Raw genomic sequence first — 16,115 nt, 5'->3', positions numbered from 1 at the left:
TACAGTGAAGAAAACAGGAGTGTGGCGGCCGGCGATGCTGACACATGCCGTACATATGCTGATGATAGGCACAGTACCGCCATCCGCAACGCGACCAACGCGTGCTGACGCTGGGGTGAAGTGCTTTTTCAGTCGTCATCGGAAGGCAGCACTTATAATAGAAAGATGTGCTCCTGCATCGATGAGTGCAGTGACAGGTGTAATGGTTGGAGTCGGGCATGAAATAGATGGTAGCTGGCCCATGCGGTCATCAAACTTATCCACACTGAGGACGTTGTTGAAGGGAGAGACTTGTTCTCATCAAGAACGAGGAATCTGGGATTTATTTACAGTATCTGCATGAGAATGTTACAGTTCATCAGTCTAACATGACTGAAAAAAGAAATGCACCCTGAAGAGCTGCCAACAGTTCCTTAAATACACTGTCCTCCTGAAATCCCTAGGTGACGGAACACAGCAGTTCACCGCCGACCAATTCGGAGCGTCCAAAGTCATCGTAACCAACCCGCCTTTGAGGGGGACGGTTTAACCTCATCAAGACGGCAACACAACAAGTCGCGAGAATGATAAAGCGGGTAGCCACGAAAAGGACGGGGATGAAGGATAAGAACACCCTTTGCCTAATAAGAAGTCTGGTGGTTAGCCGCTTCATTTACAGCTTGCCGTATTACCAGCTAACGAAAACAGAGAGGGATGCGATCAATTCGTGCTTAAGGAAAGCCTACAAGATCGCCCTACAAATTTCGCAGTGCGCCCCAACCGAAAAACTCATGTCTCTAGGAATTCATAATACATTCGAGGAACTGGCAGACGCTCAGCTGATAACTCAAAGAAACAGACTCGCACAAACGACCACGGGTAGGAAACTCCTTGGCAGACTCGAGTATCACGAGCTCCTTGAAAAACAACCAAACTAAGCCCATCCCCACAATAATCAGAAACTGCATCAAAGTGGTGCCAATACCCATAAATATGGACCCAACTCTACATGCAGGCAGAAGAGAAGCCAGAGCTGCATACATTGAAAAAACGCACGGCGACAAACCAAACTCCTGCTTCGTGGACGCGGCAAGATACCCAGGCAGGCAGAAAAGAACGGTAGCTGCTGTCACTGACTACATGGGCAGAGAAATCATCAGCGCCTCCACTCACAACACCACTATCGTGGAAGCAGAAGAAATCGTAATAGCCCTTGCTATCAAAGCGACAAAACCAAACCAACAACAAATAACCATCCTATCAGACTCTCAAGCGGCATGCAGAAACTACCTCAGGGGACGAGTATGCACCGCAGCCTATAGGATTATGCAAGATATAAAACCCCGAGCCAGATTTCACCTTTTATGGATACCCGGTCATGAGGGAATCAGGGGAAACGAAGAGGCTGACAGAGTAGCCCGTGCACATGCTACACCCCACGGGTGCTCACAGGAAGCCTCTGACGACCCGATCCCGATTGACCAGAACTACTCTGCAATTTTAAACTATCACAGAGGAAATAGAATGAAGCTACCACCCCCAGATAAGAATCTCACTAAGGAAGAACAGGTTATATGGAGAAAGCTGCAAACCTATACATATAACAACCTGCACATTCTCCATAAAATTCATCCGGAAAGATATACGGACACATGCCCATGGTGCGGAGCCACGCCAACCTTAGACCACATCTCGTGGGCATGCACGGCATATCCACAAAAGACAAACACAGAAATTGCGGAGCATACACAATGGGAGGCGGCGCTGTCCAGCTCAAAGGAAGAGGTCCAAAGGGCCATCATCCGACAAGCAAGACGGCGCGCGGAAGCCAGTGGGGCCCTTGTCTAGGGGCTCCACCCATTGAGCGTTTTATTCTACAATAAAGTTGTTCTTCTTCTTCTACGCACTCACTTCTGCACAGGTTGCACTGACCACACCGAGGTGAGAGGGTTTTCGCAGACACTGTGCTTGACCCGAGCAGGCACCTTTGACCCTGCAGTCAGTGGCCGCCGCATCTGTTCGTTGACTGACACGTGAGACGGGTTCTAAGCTGCATGAGACGGCACCGCAAAATATCTTCCAGGAGCTCCCCTGCTCCAAGCAGACCTTGACGGTGTACACACTAACAATACTTGCTCTGGCTACTGTGTCTAGCCATCTCGGCACCCTTCCGTTGGGGACACAGCGCATTGTCCTCCTTACAAAACCAGTTGCCGCCACAGCCATGGTGGCGCCGATGGGCTGGGGACTGATGTCTGGTCGTCCTTTCAAAGCGAGTCGTCACAGCAGAACTGGTGGCGCCTTTCCGTCGGTCCCTTACTCAAAGATCGCCAGCCCCCGCTGGTCGAACGTAACACAGGATACCTGTCAATGCCAAGAAAGTTTTGGTTCGTAGGTAACATGAGTAGAGAATTTGAGGGCAGGGTCGACAACACAGCTTCACCTCCAGAAGCTGTAGTGCCTAGTTTTTTGGCTGCATCCAGGAGGCGATAGGCGGCGAGGAGAAGCGACGGGCCTGGGGCGAACGAGACTGATGGCGTTGAGGTGAGGGCGAGTGGCTGTAGCGGAGGTTCGGAGGTGGAGCATCAGCGGCAGTGGGTTCTAGGCGGGTGGCATAGGGAACAGTAGGTCCAAAGGTGCAGGAATAAGCGCAGGTGTATGTCCGAGGAGGTGGTGGCCATTGGTTGCGGCAGTGACGAGTCACGTGGTTGATGTGACAGCAGTGGAAGCAGATCAGCTTGTCATCAGGGGTACGCCATTTGGACAGGTTGGGATATGTGGCATCCAGGAGGCGATAGGCGGCGAGGAGAAGCGACGGGCCTGGGGCGAACGAGACTGATGGCGTTGAGGTGAGGGCGAGTGGCTGTAGCGGAGGTTCGGAGGTGGAGCATCAGCGGCAGTGGGTTCTAGGCGGGTGGCATAGGGAACAGTAGGTCCAAAGGTGCAGGAATAAGCGCAGGTGTATGTCCGAGGAGGTGGTGGCCATTGGTTGCGGCAGTGACGAGTCACGTGGTCGATGTGACAGCAGTGGAAGCAGATCAGCTTGTCATCAGGGGTACGCCATTTGGACAGGTTGCGATATGTGGCATCCAGGAGGCGATAGGCGGCGAGGAGAAGCGACGGGCCTGGGGCGAACGAGACTGATGGCGTTGAGGTGAGGGCGAGTGGCTGTAGCGGAGGTTCGGAGGTGGAGCATCAGCGGCAGTGGGTTCTAGGCGGGTGGCATAGGGAACAGTAGGTCCAAAGGTGCAGGAATAAGCGCAGGTGTATGTCCGAGGAGGTGGTGGCCATTGGTTGCGGCAGTGACGAGTAACGTGGTCGATGTGACAGCAGTGGAAGCAGATCAGCTTGTCATCAGGGGTACGCCATTTGGACAGGTTGCGATATGTGGCATCCAGGAGACGATAGGCGGCGAGGAGAAGCGACGGGCCTGGGGCAAACGAGACTGATGGCGTTGAGGTGAGGGCGAGTGGCTGTAGCGAAGGTTCGGAGGTGGAGCATCAGCGGCAGTGGGTTCTAGGCGGGTGGCATAGGGAACAGTAGGTCCAAAGGTGCAGGAATAAGCGCAGGTGTATGTCCGAGGAGGTGGTGGCCATTGGTTGCGGCAGTGACGAGCGACGTGGTCGATGCGACAGCAGTGGAAGCAGATCAGCTTGTCATCAGGGGTACGCCATTTGGACAGGTTGCGATATGTGGCAGAAAAGGAGTTGGGACAAGGAGGGCCGCTAGAGAATGGGGGAACGCTGGGTTGAGTCGTTAAACACACAGAGTTCAGACCCATGTTCTCAAATTCCTGTCTGACGACGGCCTAAATCCTGGCAATTGTGGTTGCTGGCGGGTCGGGAGGTGTCGCGGAGAAGGCTGGCCAACAGGTGGCCTCGAGCTGGCGGTGAACAATACGGGTTAGGTCATCAGAGGTGGTCGTCTGATGTGGTCGACCCTCACATGTCGATGTAGCAGCGGTGTTGGGTAGCTGCGTGATGTGGTGTGTGATACGGTGGCTCTTAGCTTATTCAAGGCGACGGCATTCATTTATCATGGCGCCGATAGGAAAGACGTTGCCGAAAACAAAAAATTGAAAGCATCGTCGGTGATGCCTTTTGGCCACCTTATCTGCTTCAGACATAGTATCGTGGGCTTTGTGGCAAAGAGACAAGACGTCTAGGATGTATCAAACGTATGGCTCTGTAGATGTCTGGACATGAGGCGCAAGAGCCTTTCTCGCGGCAACCTTGCGCCCGAAGGGGTCACTGAACAGTTCTCTTAGCTTTACTTTGAAACTGTCCCAGCTCATTATCTCGTCATGTGTTTGGAGTCACACGCATGGGGTGCCACCGAGATAAAAGATTACATTAGCAAGCATAACTGTAGGATTCCACCTGTTATTAGCACTGGCGCATTCATAGAGCTTGAGCCATTCATCAACGTCCTGTCCGTCCAGGCCACAGAAGAGACCAGGGTCACGATGTTGGGCAACCATGACGATAAGAGCAGTCGGACAAGCTGAAGCCGTTGCAGATGCGGTCTCGTCACCGGGAGGTATGGTGACAAGCTCGATATGCCGACCACTTCGGAGTGCCGTGAAGAGGACAGGGATCGCTAACCTCCACCAGAATGTTGCACAGACACAGACAAAATACACAAATGAAAGAGGCTATTTACATGCTATCTACACTGGAGCCAGACAGCCAGGCCGACACTCGCTCACGCCATGAGCCCAGACACACTTCAATTCTTCCTCGCGGCGGCTCGTCTCTTGAGCATCTCTCGATGAGATCGTAATAATATGAATGTCTGTACTACATAGTGTGGTGTGTAGTGCGTGACATGGTACGGTAGACGGAGAGAGACAAGAAGCAGACGAGAAAGAATGTGCACGCAGAGGCGAATTCCGTACTGGATGGAAGACAACGTTGAAGACTGTCCGGCACGTGAGCACGCAGCACTAGAAGAATAAAATAAAAGGAAAAGGCATCTAATCAGAAGAAAACACGGAGCTTCCAGGGGCCAATCAGGAAAGGACAAATCGACCAGAGCGGCAGAAAAGTGAGGTGCGCTGGCAGAAGAAGGGAGAGTTCCAGGAAGCGACGCCAAGAGAACGTCGGCCACCGGACCGGGAGTTCAAGACCGGCCGGCAGGTTTCGGACCCGAGCCACCAGGACTTCACCCAACCGGGACCTCCTGCCAACCCGTTCCTGGGCTTCGCCACTCTACCCGATCATGAACTGCTGCTCGAAACCGGCGAGTTTCTGCGCCTATGGGCAGAACGAGAGCAGTCGGGCTATGGGCCCCCAATTCTACGCCCAGCTGCCTGGCCAGAACGCCACCACCATCTGCCGCCGCCTGCCTTCCCTCTTCAAACCAGAGCCACTACACTCTGGTTGCCTATTCATCTACCGATCTCATCGACATTGCGGTGACACATTACATTTTTTTCTGTTTTCCAAATCCCCTTCACTAATGAGAAATTTTGCAGCATCCCCCCTTCAAGTATTTATTGAAGAAAACCTTCAATCAAGAATTCATTCATGCTGATGTAATTATGCAATGAATCACAGAACTTCATTCAACTTGCTTGAACAATGAATAAAGAAATTAAATGGAAACCATTAGTCGGTTGGACTACACCTTAACGTGCAACATAATTGGTGAATGTATATCCATAATTTATTTCCTTCCATGTCCAGTTAATGTCCAGTCCAGTTAATTTCATTTCTCTCAGAAATTTTCTAAATTTTTTTTGTGCTTGCATTACTATGACCACAGCTAAAATGCAAGGCGGCAAATTATTCACTGCTGCCAAAAATTAAATTTTTTTTTGCCACTTGTCGGCAGCAACGCAAGTGGAAAACTACTTGGCAAGATATGTATCTAGCAAATACATATGCAGTTGGCATCTTCATAACAACAGAGAGGTGGATCATGCTACACTGAGGCTCGAGGGCTAACTGGACAAACCTAGCTGAGCTAGGTGGACCAGTGCATGGCACTGGCTCTGGTCAGGCCAGGGAAAAGTGTCCATGCAGTGCTCTACTTTTATGCACTGTTTTCAAGTACTGAAATTTCATCCTTAAAAAATTTCTTGGTCATGCAAGCACACTATGCTCTTCTATATCCATCACAGTTGCCTCTCATTTTCACAACTACCTAAGCTTTATAGCTCAAAATAGCTGTAAAAATAAGGTATACTGAAGCATACACTAATGTTTTGTTTATGTGTTCCTGTCGTATGTTGAAAGGCAACGTTTTGGTTGCAAGGTGCCTTTCAGTTGTTTTGCCTCGGTGCCATGACAATGATGTATTGTCGAAAATTCATTCAACAAGAGAGATAGCAGTTGATGCCACAACGTCACGCTTACCTTTTAAGTAGCCGGAACACATTTTTACACAAAATGAATTCGCCCAAGGCGCACGATCAGCAGGTCACTACAGATGTTAGTAAAGCACTATTTATTTCACACAACTGTTGCACCTTCCTTGCAACTGTTGCATCTTCCTTTCCTTAAATTCTTTTCTTTTTCACACGGAAGGGGTGGTTTGCATAAAATTAAAATACCCGGATACACAAAAATACGGAGCAGTAAAGAAAGGTAAAGCGGCAGATGAGCAATATTCTCGCTCCAACGTAGTGACAAATGAGCTGCTGCAAATGCTTCTTAACAGTCATGCTTTAACGGTGCGAGTGGTGCCTGCATTATGTTTAGAAAAAATTTACGATGCACTACCGAGGTTTTGCTTCGTTTAACATGTTAAAGGTAAACAGCGGGACTCCGCTGTTATACTCTGCGCCGTCGCAAACTAGTGAAAGGCGTCACAACGCATATACAGCGCGTAAATGGATAAAGTAAGGCTATCAAAAGCTCACTTTAAATGCAAATCGGAGCGCCGAACCTACGCGTCTTGTTGGAAAGACGAAGCGAGTGCTCTTCATAACGCAATAAACAATGGCCACATATCGATTTATCAATAAAGATCGTTATAAAACGCTTCTGTGTACTGGCGGTGCAAAAAATACAAACTGTTTGAAGAATTTAAACCATTTAAACTGGGACTGAATCCTTCAATGACACGGACGTCCTGCAACAAACCAATGGAATAAGTTCCGAGCGCCGAAAACAAGAGTAACGCTTACAAAAAAAAAAATGGTTTTGCTAGTTTCTGTTTCGGTTTCTGATGCATGAAGCGCCACCTGCTTCCTGCAAAAAGTGCCATGGCAGCTTCCTGTTTACTTTTCGAAGTTGGCGTAACTAACGCAGCTGAGTCTCGAAGCTTTCCTGTGCCGTTATGCATGACGCAATGTCATTAAATAGATGCTGTGTGTATTTGTGGAGCCTCTAGAAAGTCCTGCATCGATACGTGTGTGTCTTTGTATACGCGCCATCTCTGGAGGTAAGCAAACCCTCTCAGCCAGCTTGCGCCGACCTTCGTTGCAAGCAATATTTCGTTGCGATATTTGTAATTTAACTACATGCTTTATCGGTATGCAGCTGCATCTGACCGCCACTTCTTATAGGCCTGATGAAAAGTGGTATTGAAACCACTACATGGGTACTACGTAACCGTAATCTCTACCGTAATCTTAACCTGCGTTTTCGTTTCCTTCAGTTCTAGTTCGATTTCAAAACAAGATCCCATTTGTTGGTACTCATCGTTCATTATATGCTTAGCATGTTGGCTTCGCCCGATTTGTCCAGAACAACATATATATGTATATATCATCGCCTTATAACAGGCACGTCGGTATCGGAGAAGCTCGCAGGTGGGTGTGCCGTTTTCACTGCCTAAAGTACGCATGAACGACGTAGATAATGACATCTAGTGATTCATAAATAACTTGGAGTAAAGAAATGCTGTGTTGCTGCGAAATTTTAGTAGCAACAAAGCAAAGATACGCCTGAAATGTTTTTCAGTGAAATATTTGTGCACATACTTGGGGACGTCTTCTGAAACGTTCCACTTCGGCGATAATTTGCCTAGGCAACAATTTCGCCTTCAGGCGCGCGCTGAGATAAGATTGCATAACAAAATACAAATTGCATAGCAAAATACAGTGGTGACTACCAGCTGATGCTTTTTGCGGGAATTACAATATATGTAGCAATCAAAATGCAAGAAAAAGTAGCAACAGAAGAAAACAAATTAAACACCTGTGAGTTTACTCAACCATGCACTTGTGCATATATATGCGCTCACAGGTAGTTCTAGCTTTCTTTTATTATGTCCGTGTTTTGTTGCATTACCCAGATACCATCCCACGATGACCGACCAACAAGCCCATATTGCCACCCTTGTCGATTTCATTTCTAGTACAACAGGCTTTTTTCAATATGTTCCTCGAGATTCCGGGCATACTGTTGCCCTCATTGCCATGGCTGCCAGCAGCACGTGTCCTAAGGTTCTGTATTCATAACAAGCAGCTTCCACAGGATATAAAATCGTTGTTTACTGGTTTCGCACCATTCGGATGTTGGTCACGGAAAAAGAATTTTGAAGATTGTACCTGCCAAACAACTTCAGCAGGCGTGTCTCCACAGAGATTACCTCAGCGTGCAGATGTTTTATCAGTATGAGTCGTGCGCTGCAAAGAATCTTCTGTGGAGGCACCTGCACTTAGCTGATCAGGTCACCAAGTTCCTTTGACAACCTCAAATAAGACTACTACGGGCTCATGTGAACAAGGATTGACAGAAAGCAACAAGTGATGTCTACGTTTCTGAAGGTTTCATCCTACCCAACAGTGTGTGCAAAGTTCTTGGCCTCGGTCCAAAATTTGCCCAAGCTACCAGCTGGACTAAACCGGAACTTCCCTGTCCGTCATAAGTAAAGTGTCCAGAAGAGCCCCGCAAGAAGATGGTGCGAGGATGAATTCGGAAGGTTTAGATGCCCTGTTGTGATGTAAGCCCCAACCTTCTAAGTTACCTGTAAAATGTGTAGTCTTACCTGAAGAGCAAATCATTGTGTGTCATACCAGCTGACAAAGAGGGTGGTTTTGCAGTTTTTTCCTTTAAATGTTTCTTGGAAAAAGCCAGTCAAGCAATTTCTGCAGTTTTCAATGAGCGCAAGGATGTATCACTTATGAAAGTAGCAGTGAAACCAAGTGAAATTTACAGAAAGTTGAATCTCGATAAACTAAGGAAAAGTTCAAAGATGTAATTTTTAGTAAGTGCACAAGGAGGATGTTCCTTTTCGGGTCATAATTTCCGAAAGGGGTACCTGGCAGAAGCAAGCTGCCCCGTACCTGGTTTCAAAGCTGAACGTTAAAGAGATTGATGACCAGTTTCTTGTAAAAGGTTCTGACGAATCCTTGATTTTGTTAGGTTTCACGGCAAAAAGGGCTTCAAGGCCTTTTCAGCTAAGGTCAAAGAATTATATTATTCTATCCTGCTCAATGACCTTATTCAATGTGTTGAGGATTGTATTGACAAATATGGCGCCGTAAGGTTTTCACAGGAAGCAGGTTGTTTCCGTAGAAGGGTATTTAGAATTATGGTGTTTTCACATGTCGCCAACCTTTGCACAGTGGAACAATAGGCTGCATCTGCAGAAGAAAGACATTTGCATAGGGTTGTGTCTGGCTCCCGTCTTTAGCAACCTATATTTAGCGCAATTAGATAGGCACAAATATGACCACCTCACGGGACTAACAGTTTTTCAGCGAGCTTTTAGATTTGTCAACAATTTTTTAGTGTTTCCAGATTTCCCTAGTAATAGTTGTCTAGAAAAATGTCCCGATGTCTAAGATCTTTCGCGAGTGTTTGAGACCTCTTGAAATGACTTTTGAAGTGCAATACGTTTCAGTTTCTTGACTTTCAGTTCATCTCTACTGATAGTAGGACTTGCTGGGCTTACAGTCCATGAGCTAAGAAACCCCTTCTCCAATTTCATTCAGCCCATTTGAATTTGGTGAAGAGGGGCATAACTAACTAATAGGGATGGCTTTCTGCCCACTGCTGTGCACGTGGATGTAGGCCGAAATTCAAAAAAATGTTTTATCGTTGCAAAACACGGAGACCATGTTACACGTGAGATAATCAAAGTGGGAGAAATTCTACGTTTAAAGGATGGTTGCATCAGCACCCCTTTATCGCTCTCACTGACAAGGAGATCAGATACCTCGGGCTATCACCACGTTGAATTTTGTGTGGCGTTGGGTTGGTGGGCTATTGTGTGACTGTATAAATAGCGATGCTTTCTGAAAAGAAAAGAAACAGTTGGAAGTTCAGCGCTCCGTTCTCTCTTCTATCCCTTCTGGTGGCTTTGCGCTGTTAACCTGACTTTGAAGCATAATTTATCAACAAGCCCAATCTTACACCCTTCGTAACTAACACGTGTTTCAAAAACGTCCTAATGAAAACCATTTTCCAGCAATCGGCTGCAAGTCTTAAGGAGGCTGGTTACCCTAACAACGTGTTGGTGTCGGTGGCAGAAAGGCTGCTCAAACAGGAACTTTCGAGACGATGCCTCCTTGCAAATGCAAGAGCTAGCAGCCGTGACCAGGTGAAAACCGCTGAGATTCCGTATATACGCCAGATATCACATAGCCTGAAAATGATAGGAAGCCAAGGTAATGTGCGGGTGTTTTTTCAGCTCCAAATAAGCTAAGCACCTTGTGTAAAACCACTAACCCAATAAGGACAAATAAGCCGGTTTGTGGTAGCATTGCAAAGATGAGTTCGTCGGATGCAGTGTAGGAGTGGTCTATCATATTCCACTGTCATGCGGTAGATGCTACATAGGCCAAACCGGAAGATGCATTAATGAGAACTTAAGAGAGCACAGAAATATAGTGTATCAGGTGACGATTTTCTTGCTTTGCATTGCAATACATGTCCATGTCGCCCTCTTCTATATGACACCGCTATTATATACAGGGATAAGCGCAAGTGTGTAAGATTAATAGTAGAAACTGGGCAAATCCTATCGGCCGCTGACCAATGTATCAGCAAACTATCACTATCATTGTCCGTGAAAAAGTTAGATTATTTTCGCATGCCATGAAAGTTGACTGCATTTGCAATGGGTCATTTAGGTTTCTTGGTGTTTTTTTGCTGTACCGGTTTTAGACAGTGTGGCTCTACACAGCCATATATACAGTCGACTTCCATTAATTTGATCATTTTTCTGGGGTTTTACTTGCCAAAACCAGTTCTGATTATGAGGCATGCCCGTTAATTCGATCCTGACGGGACCATTGAGACTGGTCGAATTAAACAAAAGGCATAAAAAAACATTGAAACGTGCCATTGCTTCACTTTGCAGTATTTGCCTTCAAAATTAACTTTGGCCGCGTTTCAGTTTAGCGCTACACCTGCAACCATCAACAGCTACGAACTCGCCCAGTTTACTAGTTTTCTTAATGTTAGCTTCACTGCAATACAGCCATGTTATGCATAGAACCATACCAAGCAGGGAAAGGTGCCATTGTTGCAAATCAGCACGTGTTCCCTAAATTACATACATGCACATGTGCAGTCTCCAGTCACAGTATGAGCACCAAGACGCCTAATAGGTGTAGGGGCAGGCCTTCAGAGTTTGATATATTCACACTCTTTTGTTGGCTTTTATAAACATCTCCTCGGCTTAACGCAGTTTTTTCAACTTACTGCCGTCCTTTTTGCTAGCTTTCCCAAAATACATGATTATTTTCCACTTCTCTGTGCACGGCACATTTACTTAAAGAAGACATACTAGGCCTCATTAACAGTCTCATACACGAGACATGCATGGGAGGTGAAAAAAGGACTCAAATCACCACTGAAACGTAAGAAACAGCTCTGAATGGCTGCCACTATGCTTATTAGGTGGCTAGGTTCTCCTACTGTGACAGGAAACTGCATGCTTGTATAATCAAGGAACACGTGTGATGTCCTGTGATAGTGGCCCTTTTCCATTCTCAATATGCTTCACCACAGTAAGTTGCATATGCTTCAGCGCATAACATGGCTGTATTTGGGCGAATCTGACCAGTGAGGTTCGAATTATCCGACGAAGGCCAATTTTGAGATTGAAATAACAGAAGTTAGGGCTCACAGAAATGTATTTCATCAGCAAACAACTTTATTTAAAAGGGGTGACTGACTACTTCTATATCATTAATACATATTAAAAATGACAAGAGGCCAAGCATGCTGCTTTGAGGAACACTGGAAGTAACTGGCACTTCATGGGAAGGGCAATCGCTTATGCTGACGAATTGTTTGTGCTTAGTTAAGTATGCAGAGATTCAGCCAATTAAGTATGGCAGAAGATTTGCGATTTAGAGCTTCTCAATTAATTTAGAGTGTCAAACAAGCTCAAATGCTTTTCTGTCTGCAATACAGGAATATAACATCAATCTGGCCAGGTTTATCAAGAATGCTAGCAAATGCTTGCATGTATAAACCCGTGATCCAACTTCCAATAAATCGTTGAAAGTACCACTTGTGTGTGTCTCTTCTCTCGCCTGTCTTGTCTATGGTTTCTGCGCTAAGCATTAAAAAAATGTTGTACCAACAATGTTAAAAGTCCACCCTTGCAATGTAAAGTTTCTTTTTTTTCAAGAATACTCCACACTTCTCTGAAATGTGGACATATTTGTTATTCAATATTCAATAGGTCAGTTTCGTCAAATATCCATATTTAATTATATCCAGAAATATCAGGATATGAAAACCCCTACTACATATAGGCCTTGAGTGGAGCAGTATGGCCTTAAATTTGTGTAACCAATGCTACTTACAGGGAACAAGAGGTGAGTCTGAGGTTTTATGTGCAAAAACCACGACATAATTATGAGACATACCATAGTGGGGGACTCCGAATTAATTTTGACCACCTGGAATTCTTCAATGTGCACTCAATGCATGGTAAACAGGTGTTCTTGCATTTCTTCCCCGTGGAAATGCAGCTGCTGCAGTCGGAATTTGATTCCGCGCCCTTGGGATTAGCAGCACACAATGCCAAAGGCATTATGGCGGGTTTTGAAACTCAAGAGGTGGACAGAAACCGCGGAAAGCTTTAGAAGAGATGTTTTTTAGATTGTTTGACACGTGTAATGCCAGTCACAACCAGGTTTCTGGTCAACTGATAAGTTTGTAAATGAGAGTGACTGAAAGGTGATAGTATCTGCTGCACCAAGATGACATCAGGAACATGTTCACATTGTCCAAATGATAATTTTTACAGCCTCAATTGAGAAAAATCCGTTGGCTGCCTAAAAGCGAGGCATCCTCGCTGCGCGACTAGAAATTACTAAGCAAAGCAAAAAAATACCTGCTGTATATGTCCGCTCAGGAACTGCAGTTCCCTTTGAGAATGGTCACCACAAGCACCTGACTTTCTCCCTAAAGATTCCAGTATGTGTAATTATTGACAGAAAGGAAGATTTGATAACTTCTAATTGCGTGTTCTCCAATTAAATACAAGTCAAATGGTCAACAGCTATTTGATTTACATTTGACATTTTGAACATTCGCACAGCACAAATATGTACTCCAGCCATACTCGAGAAGAATACCATCAGTGCAGATTGTGAAACACCTGACGAGTAGGGAAAAAAAAGTTTCGTTTTCAGGGCTCTGAAATTATTTTGAGTTTTGTGCAAGTGCACCGTCAGTAGCATACCTACTGGTGATCATCAAGGGTTCAGCATTTAATATATCTGCTCTTGCCAACACTAACAATACGAAATATTCCTCTAACAATTCTTTCCTTCCTCAAATAAACACTAATTGTCAATGTTTACTGCTCTTTTATGGCGATTAAACACTAAATTAAACCACCCCATATTAAAGCCTGCCGCACAACATTAACATTCAAGAGAGATATGAAGACATATTTACTATCGACACTACTGGCTACAGACTCATTACCACGAACACATATTATATACAAACTCATTTTACCACTTTCAGTGCTTCTGTATTTGCCAAATGTATCGCTTTTATTCTCTATATCCCATTGTCTTTATTTTTTCCTTCCTTATTTTTAGAAATTTTAAGTTTTTTGTCGCACAGTATATATTTCACTTGTACTTTGCATATTGTAAGCACATTTTTGTTTCTGATTATCTCGTACATTAACCTTGTGTTCTTTGATATGTGTCATCCCTATGTTTCCATAACGTGCCAATTACTACATTTTTATTTATTCATACGCAGCATCTATTTCATTTGCTTGTATTTATAATCACCTTCCTTGTATTTGATTACTCGCTTCATTAACTTCGTGTATTCTGATGTGTATCACTGCTATGTTGCCATAATGTATTAATTACTATATTGTTAAAACTACTAATAGGTCCCACTGACAGTTTTTGTAACTCCGGGACGTCCTTCTGTACTAATGATGAATGATGAAATAAAATTTAGGTATTCTGTATCAACTGTGTAATTATTAGGTATTAAAAATCACTATTGCTAGATGTCATAGCGGCACCACTCCCCAGGTTTTGAGCCACCTCTAGTAGAACGAACTAGTGATCTTTTTTCATGAAGTGGATTGGCTTCCCACATGACATCATTAAGAATACACAAAGCAAGCCTCCTCATTTAGCTTATTTTTAGTAGGATATGAAGGCATAGTAATTGATGTACCTGTAAAAGTAAACACACTAATGCAAGACATGTAGATGTTTCTTCAGTCTAATGGTAGACTAGCCTGAGATAGCAGATTGTCTGCCACTGTTATCTACACACACACTATCGACTAAAAAAGTTTACGAACCATGGGATCTCAGAAAATGCTAAATATCCGAGCAGCCTTTAAAAGTAGCCAGTAAAACCGTACATCACAATGTTTGCATATACTAGTAGAGGCTGGAAATGGGAATACCAGGCTTCGTTTTGAGGCTGCGGAGATATTCAGCTTTTTGTGAGATCCCTTCATTTGTTAACTTTTTGGGTCAATAGTACATTTGTACGTGTGTGGTAGGGAAGGTATGAATTAGAGAGTTTCTCCAAAAAAGCACGGCTTTGCAATAGATGTGCCAGGCTGTAGATGTGCAGGCAAAGAGTGAAAAAGAATGCAATAATGTTTAACAATAGCACAGTGACGACAGCAACCAAAGCAAAGCAGCAGAGGGGTACATGTGGTGGCAGAAACTTGCACTGTACCTATTGCACTTATATTCTTGTACTGCAGGTGAGTGCAGAGAGTAAGTTACCGCGACTGCACACTGTACAAAACATAAGCGCTCTATGTAAACTTCGTTTTGAGGCCATCATCACCACAATAACAAAAAAGCTGCATCTCTAATACCCCTGTCAAGCGGGCAAGTTAAGTGCACTTACGGGGAGTGCACTTACGGGGAGTGCACTTCGGTACCTTGAGTCACACTTTAGGCAACGCGCTTCTTAACGGGAAAACAGAGTGCACTCGCAGTAAAAAAAATGGCGACAGTCTAAGAGCGCGTTTTTAAAGATGTAAATTAACAAGTGAAAGCTGCTAAAAAGCGATTGTTTTAAGTAGGATTATATATAAAAACAAGCTTCATCTATTTGTCTCAACAAAAAACGAAGAAGCTTTTATTATAAGTGTGTTGCAAGTCAATGCTGGCCAAGACGAATGCCTAGCCAATCCAAAACAACATGGCGGCGTGCGGCAGTTGATCCTGCTCATGATCCTGCTAGAACAGAATATGAGCGAGTATATATGAGCAAAGACGGCGAGTTCGATATTTAGCTCCATTGCAAAATGCCACGCACACGACTGAAAGCACGGCCGGCGTGGTCAGCACGCTTTCACACCAAAATACAGTGGCTGGAATATTCCAGCCACTGTAACCAAGATAAACACGAACTGAATGAGCATGGCGGCGCCACAGTGCCGCATCATTCTGGCGCTGCTGGTTGCGTACATGATAAATTCGTTCCTTTATTGCGCTGTTTCGCTTCTCGCTAAACACAAATTATATCGTTAACAGCTGCTCAATAACTGAAATGAAGTTGTGTGTCCTTTTTCTATGCATTACATTTTGCATCGTTGAAAGCGTTGGTGGCGAGGCTAGGCACTCTTCAAACCGTTGGCGGCGAGGCTACGCACTCGGCCAGCAAAGTGCGTTCCGTGAACGTACTCCGACTTGAGTGCACTCACCTGAGAGTACACTTAGCTGTGACGTTAAGATTTGGGAAAGTGTACTTAAAAACCGAGTGCACTCG

The 16,115-nt window shown here is 45.1% G+C and overlaps 1 protein-coding gene across 11 annotated transcripts in view; it reads right to left on the bottom strand.

Annotated features, from left to right (window-relative positions):
* The window catches only part of LOC135897525 (uncharacterized), a 31,606-nt gene that overhangs the window by 9,938 nt on the left and 5,553 nt on the right, over nucleotides 1–16,115 (bottom strand). For 6 of the 11 annotated variants that reach the window (XR_010563065.2, XR_010563066.2, XR_010563070.2 and 3 more), the window contains one exon: nucleotides 13,231–13,301. The exons of the other annotated variants lie outside the window; for them this stretch is intronic. Coding sequence is in view for 2 of the 6 variants with exons in the window: in XM_070538237.1 (XP_070394338.1) it covers nucleotides 13,231–13,301 (71 nt within the window). In the remaining 4 variants the exon portion in view is untranslated. The remainder of the gene's footprint in view (nucleotides 1–13,230; nucleotides 13,302–16,115) is intronic. 11 annotated transcript variants of the gene reach the window in all.

Source organism: Dermacentor albipictus, chromosome 5 (genome assembly GCF_038994185.2).
Source record: "Dermacentor albipictus isolate Rhodes 1998 colony chromosome 5, USDA_Dalb.pri_finalv2, whole genome shotgun sequence".
Classification (NCBI taxonomy): Eukaryota; Metazoa; Arthropoda; class Arachnida; order Ixodida; family Ixodidae; genus Dermacentor; species Dermacentor albipictus.
The sequence above is the reverse complement of the archived record's forward strand: the minus strand, read 5'-3'. Positions and strand labels throughout refer to the sequence as shown.